We start from the raw sequence: 17873 nt of genomic DNA on the forward strand, positions 1-17873 counted from the left end.
AAACCTGTGAAGGAGTCGGTTGGACCATTAGATGACCGAGGTAGGGTGGGGTTAAAGGGGCTCTTAGGGAAGATAGGGCCATTACAGAAAGACTAATTAATTCTTTTGCTTCCGTGTTTACTAATGAGGATGTTGGGGAGATACCAGTTCCGGAGATGGTTTTCAGGGGTGATGAGTCAGACAAATTGAATGAAATCACTGAGAACCTGGATGATATAGTAGGTCAGATTGACAAACTAAAGAGTAGCAAATCAACCTGGTTCAGATGGTGTGCATCTTAGGGTACTGAAGGAGCTAAAAAATCAAATTTCTGATCTATTAGTTAAAATTTGCAACCTATCATTAAAATCATCCATTGTATCTGAAGACTGGAGGGTGCCCAATGTAACCCTAATATTTAAAAAAGGCTCCAGGGGTGATCCAGGTTACTATAGACCAGTAAGCCTGACTTCACTGCTGGGAAAATATAGTGGAAACTATTCTCAAGATCAAAATCGTAAAGCATATAGAAAGACATGATTTAATGGAACACAGTCAACATGGATTTACCCAAGGGAGTCTTGCCTAATAAATCTGCTTCATTTTTTTGAAGGGGTTAATAAATATGTGGATAAAGCTGAACCAGTAGATGTAGTGTATTTGGATTTTCAGAAAGCGTTTGACAAAGTCCCTCATGAGAGGCTTCTATGAAAACTAAAAAGTCATGGGATAGGAGGCGATGTCCTTTCGTTAATTTCAAAATGGTTAAAAGACAGGAAACAGAGAGTAGGAATAAATGATCAATTTTCACAGTGGAAAAGGGTAAACAGTGGAGTGCCTCAGGGATCTGTACTTGGACCGGTGATTTTCAGTCTATCATAATAAGGAAGCCCGGACCAACGTGCCACAAATGAGGTGAGAGGGGAAGGAAAGGGAAGATGAGAGGGGATGGAAGGAAAAGCGAAGAGGATATGAGTGAGTAAGTGGGAAGGGTACAAAGTTGTGGAGAAGAGAGGAGAAGACAGCAGGTCTGACTGACAGTATCTCACCCGTTTGAATGGGCCTAATGGCTAGTATATATATAAATCATTGGGAAAGGAATACGACAAGTGATGTTATCAAATTTGCGGATGATACAAAATTATTCAGAGTAGTTAAATCACAAGTGGATTGTGATACATTACTGGAGGACCTTGCAAGACTGGAAGATTGGGCATCCAAATGGCAGATGAAATTCAATGTGGGTAAGTGCAAGGTGTTGCATATAGGGAAAAATAACCCTTGCTGTAGTTACACGATGTTAGGTTCCATATTAGGAGTTACCACCCAGGAAAAAGATCTAGGCATTATAGTGGTTAATACTTGTTGGCTCAGTGTGCTGCAGCAGTCAAAAAACAAACAGAATGTTAGGAATTATTAGGAAGGGAATGGTTAATAAAACGGAAAATGTCATAATGCCTCTATATTGCTCCATAGTGAGACCGAACCTTGAATTCTGTATACAATTCTGGTCGCCGCATCTTAAAAAAGATATAGTTGCGATGAAGAAGGTACAGAGATGGGCAACCAAAATGATAAAGGGGATGGAATAGCTCCCATATGAGGAAAGGCTGAAGAGGTTAGGGCTGTTCAGCTTGGAGAAGAGACGGCTGAGGGGGGATATGATAGAGGTCTTTAAAATCATGAGAGGTCTTGAACGAGTAGATGTGAATTGGTTATTTACACTTTCGAATAATAGAAGGAAGGGGATATTCCATGAAGTTAGCAAGTAGTATATTTAAGACTAATCGGAGAAAATTCTTTTTCACTCAACGCACAATAAAGCTCTTGAATTTGTTGCCAGAGGATGTGGTTAGTGCAGTTAGTGTAGCTTGGTTCAAAAAAAGGTTTGGATAAGTTCTTGGAGGCTAAGTCCATTAACTGCTATTAATCAAGTTTACTTAGGGAATAGCCACTGCTATTAATTGCATCAGTAGCATGGGATCATTTTAGTGTTTGGGTAATTGCCAGGTTCTTGTGGCCTGGTTTGGCCTCTGCTGGAAACAGGATGCTGGGCTTGATGGACCCTTGGTCTGACCCAGCATGGTCATTTCTTATGTTCTTATGTAGAAGAGAAGGGGATAGATAAGAGAGACTTGTCCGATGAGTGGAGTGCACACGGAAGGGTGTGGAGAGAGATAAGAGAGGAGAGGTAGTGAGGAGTTGCTTGAACTATATGTAGGAAAGGATAGGGAGCCAATGCCATGACTTCAGGAGAGGGGTGATATGGGTGTAGCGACTTTGGTGAAAAATAAGTCACACTGCTGGATTTAGGATGGATTGTAGTAGAGAGAGATGGTTTGCTGGGAAACCTCAGAGGAGCAAGTTCCAATAATTTAAGTAGAAGGATAAGGATAGTGTAGTCTCTCAAATGATTATTTATTTATTTATTTATTTCAAGATTCTTATATACCGCGGTACGTATAATGATACATCACCTCGGTTTACAGACAACATTAATTTTAGCAACAGGCTTTACATAAAACAGCTTATACAAAATTAAACAGCATAAATATATTAATAACAGATTTTACAATTAACCGTTTTAAAGAATATGTAAACAATTCGCATCTTTAAGCTTTACATTAATCAAGTTTCCATAAACCAAAATATAACTACTGTAACTATAATAAACCAAATAGTTTAACATAATGGAATAAACCAGAATGTAATTTAAGCCATTAATCTGTTGGAGGGGAACATTAAGACAAGTTTACGTTGCTTCACAGGAATTTACAAACATGAGAAGTAGGGGGATGGGGGAAACAGTGGGATTATCAATGTGAAACAAGCAGAGGGAGTGGGAAAGAACATGACGATAACATGGATCAGATGAGAATTAAAACAATAAAACTGAATTTTACCGTTAGTCCTTGATCATTGATAGAAAGCTTGTTCAAAACAGCCATGTTTTGAGATTTTGTTTGAAAGTTTTGTGGCAGGAGTCGAGACGCAAGTCCAACGGCATATTGTTCCAGATTTTAATACCAGCAATGGTAAAAGACCGTTCTCTTGTAGATACATGTTTGATGTGTTTGAGGGAATGGGGGGTTAGTTTTGCTTGGTTGATATTTCTTATTGGTCTATTAGAGGTGCGTAATATGAACTGATCAGAGAACCATTGCATCTCATGATTGTGAGTTGCTTTATGGATGAGTGAGAGTATTTTAAAAGTGATTCTGAAAGATACAGGGAGCCAATGTAGGTACATGAGAGCTGGGGTGATGTGTTCGTGACGTCGAGTATTAGTGATTAGGCGAGCAGCAGCATTTTGCAGCATCTGTAATGGTTGAATTGAGGTTTTTGGGAGCCCTAGCAGTATTGTGTTACAGTAGTCAATTTTTGGTAAAATTGTTGCTTGCAACACTGTCCGGAAGTCTTGAGCATGTAGAAGGGGTTTAATTCTTTTCAGGGTATGTAATTTAAAGAAGCCGTTTTTGATTGTGGCCGAGATGAACTTCTTTAAAGAGAAGTGATTATCTATCATGACTCCAAGGCTGCGTACATGCTGTAGATGTGGATGGGCTGCTGCTATAATTGGTGAAGTGTTGGTGACAGTATTCTTGTGTGGCGAGATCATGAGGAGTTCAGTCTTGTTAGTGTTAATTGCCAGAAAGTTTTCCATGAGGAGATTTTTTATTTCTGCAAGAGCAGAATCCCAAGTTTTTATTGCATTGTCCAGCGAATCATTAATGGGGATTAGGATCTGTACGTCATCGGCGTATATGAAATGACGGAGATCTAATTTCATCAGCAGTTTACAGAGAGGAGAAAGATAAACATTGAATAGAGTTGATGAAAGTGAGGATCCTTGAGGGACCCCTTGTGATAGATTTCTGGGTTCTGATATTTGGTGACCCATCTTGACACTGTATGTCCTATCTTTCAGGAAAGAATGGATCCAGCATAATGCCATGCCAGTAATGCCAATTTGAGAGAGGAGGGAGAGGAGGGTATTGTGGTTAACAGTGTCAAAGGCTGATGAGATATCAAGCAAGGCCAGGAGATAAGAGTGACCCGAATCAATGGTTTTTAGTATGGAGTCAGAGAGGGTAACCAGCAGGGTTTCGGTGCTATGGTTCTTCCAGAATCCATATTGTGATGGGAAGAGCAACTGATTTTCGTCTAGATAGTCAGTGAGTTGCTTGTTTATGACTTTTTCTAGGATTTTTGACAGCAACGGGAGGTTCGAGACTGGCCGATAGTTAGCGGGCTCAGAGGGATCTAGGTCCGATTTCTTGAGTGTGGGCTTTATTATGGCGTGTTTGAGTTGAGTAGGAAAAACCCCATCTGTTATGGATTTGTTGACGATGTTAGATATCGCCGGGGCAATCCTAGTAGGAATGGCAAGAAGTGTTTTCGTTGGCATAATATCAATAGGGTGTAATGCAGGTTTGATTTTTTTTAGTATTGCTTCAATTTCTGATGCATCTGATGTATCAAAATTTGTGAGACTGGGAGAAGAGCTTGTTGTGCTTGTGGGTGAAATGTTTACTGGTAGTGAAGGAGAGTTAAATCGCGCCATGATTTTGGAAATTTTGTCCTGGAAGTAGGAGGCTAATTTTTCACTTTTATTTTTGTCTTCATTTTCAGGGTAGATGTTATTTGATGGAGAGATAATGTTAGAAACGTATTGGAAGAGGGCACGTGGATTGAATTGATATTGATGAATTTTTTTAGTGTAATTGTTTTTCTTGGCTTCATCTGTTGATTTGCGATACTTGTGGAGTAGTAACTTGAATTTTTGAAGATGAGTTGAGTCATGGTTTCTAATCCATTTTTTTTCTTGTTTATGGATTTCACGTTTCATATTTCTGAGTTCTGGGGTGTACCATGGTTTTTTATCTTTCTTCTCTGAGTTGATCTCTTTAGTTGTTAGAGGGCAGAGTCGATCAGCAATGCAGCTGGTGAGTTCGTGCCAGGTCTGACAAGCTGAGTTGTTGATTTGCGATACTTGTGGAGTAGTAACTTGAATTTTTGAAGATGAGTTGAGTCATGGTTTCTAATCCATTTTTTTTCTTGTTTACGGATTTCACGTTTCATATTTCTGAGTTCTGGGGTGTACAATGGTTTTTTATCTTTCTTCTCTGAGTTGATCTCTTTAGTTGTTAGAGGGCAGAGTCGATCAGCAATGCAGCTGGTGAGTTCGTGCCAGGTCTGACAAGCTGAGTTGGCATCAGAGAGGTCTATTTTCTGGAAGTCTTCTGTAAGAGCTTCAATGATATCTTCCATTTGGCATTTCTTTCTAAATTCAATAGTTCTATGTTTAGGTTGTGTAGGGTGGATATTGCCGCTAACTGTGCAGTTAGTGTCTACTCGGTAGTGATCTGACCATGGTATCGGGGTGCATTGAGGAGGGTCTGCGTGGATAAGAGCGTTAGTAAATATCACATCAAGCGTATGGCCTGCCTTATGCGTTGGGCCTGATATGGTTTGTTTAAAGCCAATAGCCCTAAGGGTAGACATTATTGCTTCACATGCAGAAGTGAGTGGGTAGCGGTCAAAATGCAGGTTGAGATCACCTAAGATGATGGTGGGAATGTTGATGTTAATGTATTTAATAATGTATTCAGTAAGGGATGAAGGGTCTTTTTCTAAAATGCCTGGGGGAGCATAAATTAAGCAGATTTGAAGGTTCTTTGATTTAAATAACCCAATTTCAATCTTGTGTGGAGGTAAGCCGGGGTGCAGAGAGAGTTTGAATTTCTTTTTAGCAGCCAGTAAAAGTCCCCCTCCTTTCTTTTTGGGTCTTGGTATTGAGAATATATCATATGATTCTGTAGCTAGTTGGTTAATAATGGAGACATCAGAGCTTTTGAGCCATGTCTCTGTTATTGCACATATGTCAGGGGACTCGTCAGTAAGGATATCCCCTAATAGAATGGCTTTCTTCAAAAGTGATTGTGTGTTCAGAAGAAGGATGGTGAATGACATTAGACCTAAGATTTGTGTGAATGGGGAAGTCATAATAGGAATGAGAGATCTGTAGCAATCGTTCACAGTTTCTGTTCTCGTTGTTTTGTATGTGAAGTTAGAGTATTTTAGAACTGGAATGTAGGAGGTGAGCATGGTGAATATGGTTGAATGAGGACAGTTCAGTCGAGGAAGAGACTAGGTAGCTGGTGGAAAGAAATGCTGGGATGGGTAATAGCTGCTTCTGCAGGTAGCGTGCTGATTGAGTACTAGGGAATGAGTGCAGCGTTGTAAGATTGCTGTTTTTGCTGGTAGAGTGTTGGTAGAATGAATGCTGTTGTAGCTGTTTGTTGCTTCTGTTGGTGAATGCTGCTATGGGTGAATGAAGCTTCCACTGGTCAAGTGTTGGTGGAGAGTAGGTGGAGTAAACCTCCTTAGGCTGAGCGGCGTTGTCGAGTTCTAATGTTATAGTTGTGTTCCTTCAGCCCTATGTTTAGGCGGTGTGCCTTACAGTGTGTGCTTTACAGTAGGTGTCTTACGGTGCTAGTGGTTGTCACTCACCATGTGTTTGCTTGTGGTTTTGTTGCTCAAGCTGAAGTATTTAAATTGTATATTCCTGGGAGTGGGTCCTGAGCTGTCCGAAGGGCTGCCCGAAGGAGCGCACAAAGGAGCAGGCTCCTTTGGCGTGCTCCTTCGGCGCGCGACGCCTGGAAGCTTCTCCAATTTAAAGGCCAATCAGGGCTGTCCCCTGATTGGCTGGAAGTCGGCAGCGTTCTGCGTGCTCCCACAGCGGCGAATGAGGTCAGTGGGACAGCGTCAGCGAGTCAAGATGGATGGCAGTGACTGCCTCGTGGTCGGGGTCGGAGGCGGCCGTGGGTAAGAGTAATTTTAAGTAGGCCTTACCCCGGCGGGTCTCCGGCGCCGATCGCGCAGGCCCGGCAGGTTAAGGATTCTAGTAGTGTGTTCTGAAAGAAAGGGATGGATTTTGGTGATGTTATAGAGAAAGAAGCATCATGATTTAGCAGAGTTTTGGATATGTATAGAGAAGGAGAAAGAGGAATCAAAGGTGACTCCTAGGTTATGCACTGAGGGAACCAGGAGGATGACCATGTTATCCACAGAAACAAAGAAAGGAGGAAGAAGGAGATGGGTTTCAGGGGGAAGATAAGGAGCTCAGTCTTAGCCATGTTGAGTTTAAGGTGATGGTGGGACATCCAGGCAATAATATCAGACAAGCAAGCTGAGATCTGGGTCTAGATTTCTGATGACATTTCTGGTGTCAAGAGGTAGATCTAAGAGTCATCAGCATAAAAAAGGTATTGAAAGCCATGAGAGGAAATCAGAGTTCCAAGGAACTTAGTATACAGGGAGAAGAGTAGAAGACACAGGACAGAACTCTGAAGCACACCAATTGATAGCGGGATGGCAGTAGAGAAGAATCCGCCACAAGAAACACTAAAAATATGATGGGCGAGGCAAGAAGAGATTCAAGATAGGACAGAGTGCTGAAATCTGAGGGCAAAGTATTCAGGCGTAGGTGGTGATCAACATTGACAAAAGCTGCATAAGTCAAGGAGGATAAGGACCAAGTAAAGGACTTTGACTTTAGCCATAAACATTTCATTTAATACGTTTGACAAGGGCTATTTCAGTTGAATGTAGAGGGTGAAAACCACACTGGAGTGGATCCAGTGTGACTTGAGATTAAAGAAATTCAAGACAGTGGAGGTGAACAGAACTTTCAAGTAATTTGGAGGCATAAGGGAGGAGAGAGAAAGGATGATAATAGGCAGGACAAGTAGGATCCAGTGAGGGTTTTTTTTATGGTGAGGTATGATCATAGCATGTTTGAAGGCAACAGTATCAGCAGTAGTGGAGAATGATAGATTGAGGATGTGAGATGGAAGCGATGACTGCAATGGAGATAGAGCTGAGGAACTGAGTTGGAATAGGGTCAGAGGAACATAAGAACATAAGAACATAAGAAAATGCCATACTGGGTCAGACCAAGGGTCCATCAAGCCCAGCATCCTGTTTCCAACAGTAGCCAATCCAGGCCATAAGAACCTGGCAAGTACCCAAAAACTAAGTCTATTCCATGTAACCATTACTAATGGCAGTGGCTATTCTCTAAGTGAACTTAATAGCAGGTAATGGACTTCTCCTCCAAGAACTTATCCAATCCTTTTTTAAACACATCTATACTAACTGCACTAACCACATTCTCTGGCAACAAATTCCAGAGTTTAATTGTGCGTTGAGTAAAAAAGAACTTTCTCAGATTAGTTTTAAATGTGCCCCATGCTAACTTCATGGAGTGTCCCCTAGTCTTTCTACTATCCGAAAGAGTAAATAACCGATTCACATCTACCCGTTCTAGACCTCTCATGATTTTAAACACCTCTATCATATCCCCCCTCAGTCGTCTCTTCTCCAAGCTGAAAAGTCCTAACCTCTTTAGTCTTTCCTCATAGGGGAGTTGTTCCATTCCCCTTATCATTTTGGTATCCCTTCTCTGTACCTTCTCCATCGCAATTATATCTTTTTTGAGATGCGGCGACCAGAATTGTACACAGTATTCAAGGTGCGGTCTCACCATGGAGCGATACAGAGGCATTATGACATTTTCTGTTTTATTCACCATTCCTTTTCTAATAATTCCCAACATTCTGTTTGCTTTTTTGACTGCTGCAGCACACTGCACTGACGATTTCAATGTGTTATCCACTATGACACCTAGTTCTCTTTCTTGGGTTGTAGCACCTAATATGGAACCCAACATTGTGTAATTATAGCATGGGTTATTTTTCCCTATATGCATCACCTTGCACTTATCCACATTAAATTTCATCTGCCATTTGGATGCCCAATTTTCCAGTCTCACAAGGTCTTCCTGCAATTTATCACAATCTGCTTGTGATTTAACTACTCTGAACAATGTTGTGTCATCTGCAAATTTGATTATCTCACTCCTCGTATTTCTTTCTAGATCATTTATAAATATATTGAACAGTAAGGGTCCCAATACAGATCCCTGAGGCAGTCCACTGTCCACTCCCTTCCACTGAGAAAATTGCCCATTTAATCCTACTCTCTGTTTTCTGTCTTTTAGCCAGTTTGCAATCCACGAAAGGACATCGCCACCTATCCCATGACTTTTTACTTTTCCTAGAAGCCTCTCATGAGGAACTTTGTCAAACGCCTTCTGAAAATCCAAGTATACTATATCTACCGGTTCACCTTTATCCACATGTTTATTAACTCCTTCAAAAAAGTGAAGCAGATTTGTGAGGCAAGACTTGCCCTGGGTAAAGCCATGCTGACTTTGTTCCATTAAACCATGTCTTTCTATATGTTCTGTGATTTTGATATTTAGAACACTTTCCACTATTTTTCCTGGCACTGAAGTCTGTAGTTTCCTGGCACTGAAGTCTGTAGTTTCCTGGCACTGAAGTCTGTAGTTTCCCGGATCGCCCTTGGAGCCCTTTTTAAATATTGGGGTTACATTTGCTATCCTCCAGTCTTCAGGTACAATGGATGATTTTAATGATAAGTTACAAATTTTTACTAATAGGTCTGAAATTTCATTTTTTAGTTCCTTCAGAACTCTGGGGTGTATACCATCCGGTCCAGGTGATTTACTACTCTTCAGTTTGTCAATCAGGCCTACCACATCTTCTAGGTTCACCGTGATTTGATTCAGTCCATCTGAATCATTACCCATGAAAACCTTCTCCATTACGGGTACCTCCTCAACATCCTCTTCAGTACACACCGAAGCAAAGAAATCATTTAATCTTTCCGTGATGGCCTTATCTTCTCTAAGTGCCCCTTTAACCCCTCGATCATCTAACGGTCCAACTGACTCCCTCACAGGCTTTCTGCTTCGGATATATTTAATAACGTTTTTACTGTGAGTTTTTGCCTCTACAGCCAACTTCTTTTCAAATTCTCTCTTAGACTGTCTTATCAATGTCTTACATTTAACTTGCCAATGTTTATGCTTTATCCTATTTTCTTCTGTTGGATCCTTCTTCCAATTTTTGAATGAAGATCTTTTGGCTAAAATAGCTTCTTTCACCTCCCCTTTTAACCATGCCGGTAATCGTTTTGCCTTCTTTCCACCTTTCTTAATGTGTGGAATACATCTGGACTGTGCTTCTAGAATGGTATTTTTTAACAATTTCCATGCCTCTTTGACATTTTTTACTTTTGTTGCTGCTCCTTTCAGTTTTTTTCTAACAATTTTTCTCATTTTATCAAAGTTTCCCTTTTGAAAGTTTAGCACGAGAGCCTTGGATTTGCACACTGTTCCTTTTCCAGTCATTAAATCAAATTTGATCATATTATGATCACTATTGCCAAGCGGCCCCACCACCGTTACCTCTCTCACCAAGTCCTGTGCTCCACTGAGAATTAGATCTAAAATTGCTCCCTCTCTTGTCGGTTCCTGAACCAATTGCTCCATAAAGCTATCATTTATTCCATCCAGGAACGTTATCTCTCTAGCGTGACCCGATGATACATTTACCCAGTCTATATTGGGGTAATTGAAGTCTCCCATTATTACTGCACTACCAATTTGGTTAGCTTCCCTAATTTCTCTTAGCATTTCACTGTCCATCTCACCATCTTGACCAGGTGGACGGTAGTATACCCCTACCACTGTAGTCTTCCCTGACACACAAGGAATTTCTACCCATAAAGATTCAATTTTGTATTTAGTCTCATGCAGGATATTTATCCTGTTGGACTCTATGCCATCCCGGACATAAAGTGCCACACCTCCTCCCGAGTGCTCCTCTCTGTCATTGCGATATAATTTGTACCCCGGTATAGCACTGTCCCATTGGTTATCCTCTTTCCACCATGTCTCTGAGATGCCAATTAAGTCTATGTCATCATTTACTGCTATACATTCTAATTCTCCCATCTTACTTCTTAGACTTCTGGCATTAGCATACAAACATTTCAAAGTTTGTTTTTTGTTTGTATTTTTATTCTGCTTTTTAATTGATAGGAATAAGTTAGAATTTTTTAGCTCAGGTGAGTTTTTAGTTACAGGCACTTGGACTACTTTTCTAATTATTGGAACCTCAGTGTTGGGATGCCCTAATTCTAATGCATCATTAGTATCCTTTAAAGATACCTCTCTCCGAACCATGCGCTGCTGAGCGACTGTCGGCTTTCCCCTTTGTTCTAGTTTAAAAGCTGCTCTATCTCCTTTTTAAAGGTTAGCAAGATAGTTTGTTAGATGGATGTAGTAGTCCTGTTTGGTAACTACAATTGTGGACTGGAAAGTGGTCAGCATGAATTTGAAATGCATGAAATCTGCATGTATACAGGATTTTAGGTAGTAACGTTTGGCAGAGTGGGCGCAGGAATATAGGTAGCAAATTCTAGGGGTAAGCCAAAGCTGGGTTTTGTTGTGTCTTACTGAACAGGTAAGGAGAAGGGCAAGAGTGTCAAATGCTGAAGAGAATATAGTGTTGGAAGTAGAAACTGCTTCATCAACTGACTCAATGGGTTCAAAAAAGGTTTGGATAAGTTCTTGGAGGAGAAGTCCATTAATGGCTATTAATCAATTTTACTTAGGGAATAGCCACTGCTATTAATTGCATCAGTAGCATGGGATCTTCTTAGTGTTTGGGTAATTGCCAGGTTCTTGTGGCCTGGTTTTGGCCTCTGTTGGAAACAGGATGCTGGGCTTGATGGACCCTTGGTCTGACCCAGCATGGCAATTTCTTATGTTCTTATGAAGTAGAGGATAGGAAAGATGAAATAGAAGTGGAGAAGATATAAGTGTGAACAGCTTAGATAGTAGGTAGTAGGTAGTGATTCGACAAGTCTGTGAGGGATGGTGGTTTAGTGCGAAAGTTATCAGATGGTGGTCTGAGATAGGTAGAACAAGTGGAGAAGTCTGATAGCAGATGGAAGAAAGGACTAGGTCAAGACAGTGGCCATACTGCTGAGTAGGAGCAGTAAAGAAGAGTTGGAGATCAAATGAGGCGGTTAGGGAAAGGATGTTTGAGGCATAAGAGTTAGAGTGGTCATCAACATGGAGGTTAAAGTCACCAAACATAAGGGAAGGAAAAGATGGATCAATGAAGAAGAAAAGCCAGGAATCAAAGTCAGTTAGAAAGGAGGAGGGGGATTTATAAGGGAGTCAATAGATGACAGCTACTCAGAGAGGTAGTGGGGTGAATAGGCAGATGGAATGGGCTTCAAAGGAAAAAAAAGAAAGAGTGTGATTGAGTTGGAAGAAAAGGTTGAAACCTACAGGAGAGGGAGGGCAGCAGTCCAACACCACTGTCATGGCCTTCTGCATGAGGTATGTGAAAGAAAAGATAACTGCCATGACAGAGAGCAGTAACTGAAGCAGAGTTTCAAGGGAAAGTTAGGTCTCAATTAAGATAAGGAGATGAAGAGAATGAGAGATAAAAAGGTCATGAAAATAGGCATGCTTCTTGGAGATAGTTTGCATTCCACAGAGAACATGAGAAAGGAAGAGATAAAGGAGGGAGAAGGGGAACAGTGACAAGATTTAAAGGATAATGGCCTGATATGCAATGAAGGGTGAAAGTTGCCTTGGAGGACCAGGATTGGGATTGATATCCTTGGCTGAGAGTAGAAGAAGCAGGAGAATATGGAAAAGATGGATAGAAGTGTGCCGATAGTAGAGATGTGAATCGGAACCGGAATCTGAACAGATTCCGGTTCCGATTCACATGTGGGTTTTTTTTCATTGGGCCCGATCGCAGTTTTATTTATCGGCTGCACCCGAGCCGATAAACAAAAAACCCACCCCGACCCTTTAAAACTAATACCCCCACCCTCCCGACCCCTGACCCCCCCCCCCCGCGCCATCTTGTGCTCCTACCATGTGACAGGGGCTGACCAATGGCACCGGTAGCCCCTGTGACATAGTAAGGGCAAAGGCTATCGGCGCCATTTTGATTACTGGCAGCCGACGGCACGAGTGCAGGAGATCGCTCCCAGACCCCCGCTGGACCACCAGGGGCTTTTGGCAAGTCTTGGGGGACACTCCTGACCTCCACAAGACTTGCCAAAAGTCCAGCAGGGGTCCGGGAGCGACCTCCTGCACTTTTACCGTCGGCTGCCAGTATTCAAAATGGCGCCGATAGCCTTTGCCCTTACTATGTCACGGGGGCTACCAGTGCCATTGGTCAGCCCCTGTCTCATGGTAGGAGCACAAGATGGCGCCGGCCATCCAGTGCTCCTACCATGTGACAGGGTCCGGCCAATGGCACGGATACCCTGTCACATGGTAAGGGCAAAGGGCCATTCGTGCCATTTTGATTAGTGGCAGCCAACAGCCCGGGAGCAGGAGATCGCTCCAGGGACCCCCACTGGACCACCAGGTACCTGTAAAAAGTTTTTTGGGGGGGTCGGGAGGGTGGGGGAAGCTAAGGTATTAGTTTTAAAGGGTCGGGGTGGGTTTAGGGGTTATTTTTGTGTGCTGTTTTTCCTGTCCTCCCCCCAAAATGATGAGAACCCCCATGATCAATATAGTTGGGTTTTCCTATCGTTTTGGAGGAGCCCCCGATTTCTGACGATTTTGAAAATATCGTCCGATATTTATCTCATTATAAATGGGCCTCATATATAGGCATAAAGCTCATTGTGTATGAGCAAAAGTTATTCAATGCCACATTTTAATCATAGGTCCAATAATGACACGGACCGTGTTTCAGCGGGAGTCTTCGTCCAGGGGCCGAAAGGGTGCTAATAGCTTGGCGGCATTCCTTCCAGCTAGCAATGCGTCTCCTTAATTGGGACTTTTGGCTATTCTTTTTGACCATTTGATACGTGGCTAAAATCCCCTCATAAATTCTATAGAGAGAGTTACACATTCTTGACATATCATGTACATACCCACTGTGTTCATGTGTATGCATATATTGAACATACATATATATAAAGTGTTTTTATGTGCAAAACCCCTTTGAAAAATGACTCCAATGTGCATAGTTTTGTATTCCCAAAACGACATGAATTGTTATACTTGGTAAAAGTACCCATAGAAAAGGTAGGTGCACTTATCTGTGAGAATTCTTTCCTTATGCAGTTTTCAAAGCGGAAGCATGAGCATGAAAACTGGTGTGAAGACAGCAGGTAAAAAGTACCTGCAGATTGTGCAACTATAAGGGTAGTATGAGAATTGACCTTATAGAGTTCCATAGCATGAACTATTTGTAAAAGAATGAAAAAGCTGTGGTCTTGTTATCTGTTTGCATCCACATATTTTCATTACTTCCTTGATTAGGGCCTGTTTTTCAAAAGCATTTACATGCTTAAACATGGATTTTTCACATACAAATGGACTTTACCCATGCAAGTAGGCTTTTGAAAATTGCTACAACGTATGTCATAGAGTTATCCATAGGATTTACTCACGTAAAGGCACTTTACATGAGTAAATGGCTTTTGAAAAGGGGGCAATTTTCGAAAGGATTTACACGTGTAAATGAAACTACTATTGTAGCAAGTTTCAAAACCCTGCATAAAGTGTACTTACATATGAATAACATATGGGCAATTCAATGGCATATATTGTAGTAATTTTCAAAAGCCCACTTACATGAGTAAAGTGCATTTACATGTGTAAAACCCAATTTTATGCCTATAAATCCTTTTGAAAATCAGGTCCTTAGGTTTTACTGTCATTTGAGGTTTGACCTATGCTTACTGTAATCACAGCATATCTGCTCATTTGTACATTATAAAACACAAGAAAAATTCTTGCCAAAAGTTGTTTTAAAAATTAGATAACAAAATGATATTTCTAACCTTCATGGATATGCCCAAAAACATGAAGTCTTGGTTGTATTCTTCTCTGAACAGTATTCAGAAGCTCCACACATCCTACTCTTTGCATTTTTTTAGGAACCCAATCCAAGAACCCTTGAAATAAACAAGACAAATTAAATAAAACACTGCAAAATAAAAGGCAAATAATTTGTAATATTAGAACATTCTTGATACTTTCATGCATGAATCGACTTACGTAAAACAATCAGTATTTTTGTCTTAATACTTAAGGGCCTATATACTAAAGCTTAGTATGGACTGGAATAGCATGCTATGCATTAAGGCCATAATGTGTATACTAAATTGGTCCTAGAAGGCATCAGAGCAAATGTTCTAAAATTAACACATATGCATATATAAACGAAGAGAATGTCAGATGCAAATTAGGCTTTCATGGTATACTTTCCTCCATTCACCATTTGCTGTGAGCTTGCTAGTACCTAAAAATGAATACCAGGTGTTGTGTCCGTCAGTTCCCGACGCCCTCTCTCCACCCTCCTTACCTCTTTGGCGACTCCCTCTTTGACCGCGGGAAGATTGACTGCTGCGGCGTCCTTCTGCCAAAGTCCTCCGGCGTCCCTGGACCGGCTAGATGCTGCAACCCGCCATGTTTCCTGGAGGCCTAGGGGCGCGCGTGCAGCGTGGCCCCGACTGAAGTACCAGCGACGGTGCAAACCTCAGGGGCGTCCCCCTGAGATGACATCACCCACAACGGATATATAAGGTCTTAGAATTTGCTAACCGATTGAGTTAGCAAGTGTCGGGTTACTCTACCTAAGCTACTCTGCCTCCTCGGACTTACCAGGGGTACCTGCTCCTCGGGGGCCTCACTCTCTCCTTTGTTTTTCAGGTGACAGTCTGGAACCGGTACTCGCTCCTCAAGGGCCCTCGTTCCCAGACTTACTCCATATTCTCATCTACCTGGAAGTCATCGCTGCCAACTACATCAGTGAGTTACCATCGCTCTCTCAGAGCTTTCCCTTGAACCAGGTATTCGCTCCTTTTGGGCCTACTTCATTCCAGCTCCTGGGCTTCTATGAAACATTGTGTGAGTGTACCATCAGGTTCGGTACATGTACTCTGCATACCCTTCCTACTCACTATATTTCAGTTTCTCTACAGCTCAGCCTCCAGGGATCGCTGTTCCAGTATCTGAGGGACTGCAGCCCAACCGAGCATTCCAGCTCACTACTGCCACCTCTGGTGGTTCAGTATACTGTTTAATAAAAGAACTAGTGTGTGTCTGGTTCCTAACTCTGAGCCTGACTGGTGGTCCCTCTCGGGATCTTCCCCCGGGGGCGTGGTCATCTGCCACCAGTCCAAGGATCCACCCACAACTCTCTTAAATAACAAGAGATTGCTAACTCGCTAGCAGACTGCTAACTCCTAAACTCCTAACAGATTGCTAACTCCATGGATCCAGCACAACTTAATGCCTTGCAGGCCATACCGGGCCTGGCCCAGCGCATTGTGGAGCAGCAAGACGCCTTGGAGAAACTTACTGCAGCATTTCATCAGCTACACACACAGAAGGTTCAAGGCACAGCCTCCAACCAAGAAGGTCAGTCACCGGAGGTAACTTTGAAGACTGCTGTACCACTGGCAGCTCCAATCCACTTTTCCGGAGAAATCCAGAAGACCTGGGGCTTTTTGAACCAGTGCTGCATGCACTTTGCCTTACAGCCATCTCTGTTTCCTACAGTTCTCTCCAAGACAACCTACATCCTTTCATACCTGGATGGTAGGGCCTTGTCTTGGGCATCCACCTTGTGGGAACGCAAGGACTCCATTTTGCAGGACATAGAAGGATTTATGGACTTATTTAAATCCATTTTCAATGACCCTGCTCGAACCTCTGTCGCCGGTTCTGCTTTGGTTGAATTGAAGCAAGGCAAGAGATCATTGGCTGAATTTGCCATCGAGTTCAAAACTCTTGTGGCAGAACTCCGCTGGGACCCCAAATGTCTCGAGACACTCTTTTGCAGAGGCCTGGATACCTGTTTAAAGGACGAGCTGGCTGCTCGCGAAACACCTGACTCGCTGGATGAATTAGTAGCCTTGGCCACTCGGATTGATCACCAGCTCCGGGACAAGGTGAAGGAACTCCGCCCTAAGGTGTTGCCTGGGTTGAAACAGGCCAGTGCTGTCTCTACACCTCGGATGGTTCCAGTAATCCCTGTTGCTGATACAGATGAACCTATGTAACTTGGTCATGGTCGCTTGACCTCCAAAGAGAGAAGATTTCAGAAGAAACGCGGCCTTTGCATGTACTGTGGTCAGCCCGGCCATAATGTCTCCACATGCTCCATTTGTCCGGAAAACGGATGGGCCTAAGTCCTGCAGGAGGACTGTTCTTAGGCCATACCATGACATCTCCTCCGCTCTCTCTCCCAGCCTCTTTGACCTACGGACCAATCACGGTTCAGACTCCTGCCCTGATGGACTCAGGGGCAGGAGGCAACTTCATTCTCAGACGTCTAGTGGAAGACCTGAAGATTCCCCTCATCAAATCAGAAGATCCACCATTGTGTTACAACTTGAAGTGGGCTTTGGACGTTCCTCAACTTCGCCACTTCCACTGAAGATCTCAGTGACGTCCCCATCAGCTCATCCATCACTGCTGATATCTATAAGAACATTCTCAGCGAATTTTCTTCCAAGACTCAAGATCCACCTGTCATCAATGCAGAAGACAACTTAGAATACAAAGTCGAAGAAGTCCTGGATGTTCGTAAAAGAGGCAAGACTTTTGAAAACCTTCTAAAATGGGAAGGTTTCGACCCTGAAGAAAACTCTTGTGAGCCTCAGACCTGGACAAAAAGATGCTTCATCAGTTCCACTTCATGCATCCTTCAAAACCTAAGCCTGGTACCCGAAGAGGAAATCGCCCTTTGAAGGGGGGTACTGTTGTGTCCGTCAGTTCCCCGACGCCCCTCTCCTCCGCCCTACTTACCTCTTTGGCGACTCCCTCTTTGACTGTGGGAAGATTGGTTGCTGCGGCGTCCTTCTGCCGAAGTCCTCCGGCGTCCCCGGACCGGCTAGAACCCGCAACCCACCATGTTTCCTGGAGGCCTAGGGGTGCGCGCGTGGCCCTGATTGAAGGACCAATG

General features: G+C 42.7%; 1 protein-coding gene across 2 annotated transcripts in view; it reads right to left on the reverse strand.

The window, feature by feature from the left end:
- Positions 1-17873, reverse strand: part of MPPED1 (metallophosphoesterase domain containing 1) — a 419956-nt gene that overhangs the window by 65403 nt on the left and 336680 nt on the right. For both annotated transcript variants that reach the window (XM_029600130.1, XM_029600131.1), the window contains exon 5: positions 14743-14856. In XM_029600130.1, the coding sequence (XP_029455990.1) occupies positions 14743-14856 (114 nt within the window). The remainder of the gene's footprint in view (positions 1-14742; positions 14857-17873) is intronic.

The sequence above is a fragment of the Rhinatrema bivittatum genome, chromosome 4 (genome assembly GCF_901001135.1).
Source record: "Rhinatrema bivittatum chromosome 4, aRhiBiv1.1, whole genome shotgun sequence".
Taxonomy (NCBI): Eukaryota; Metazoa; Chordata; class Amphibia; order Gymnophiona; family Rhinatrematidae; genus Rhinatrema; species Rhinatrema bivittatum.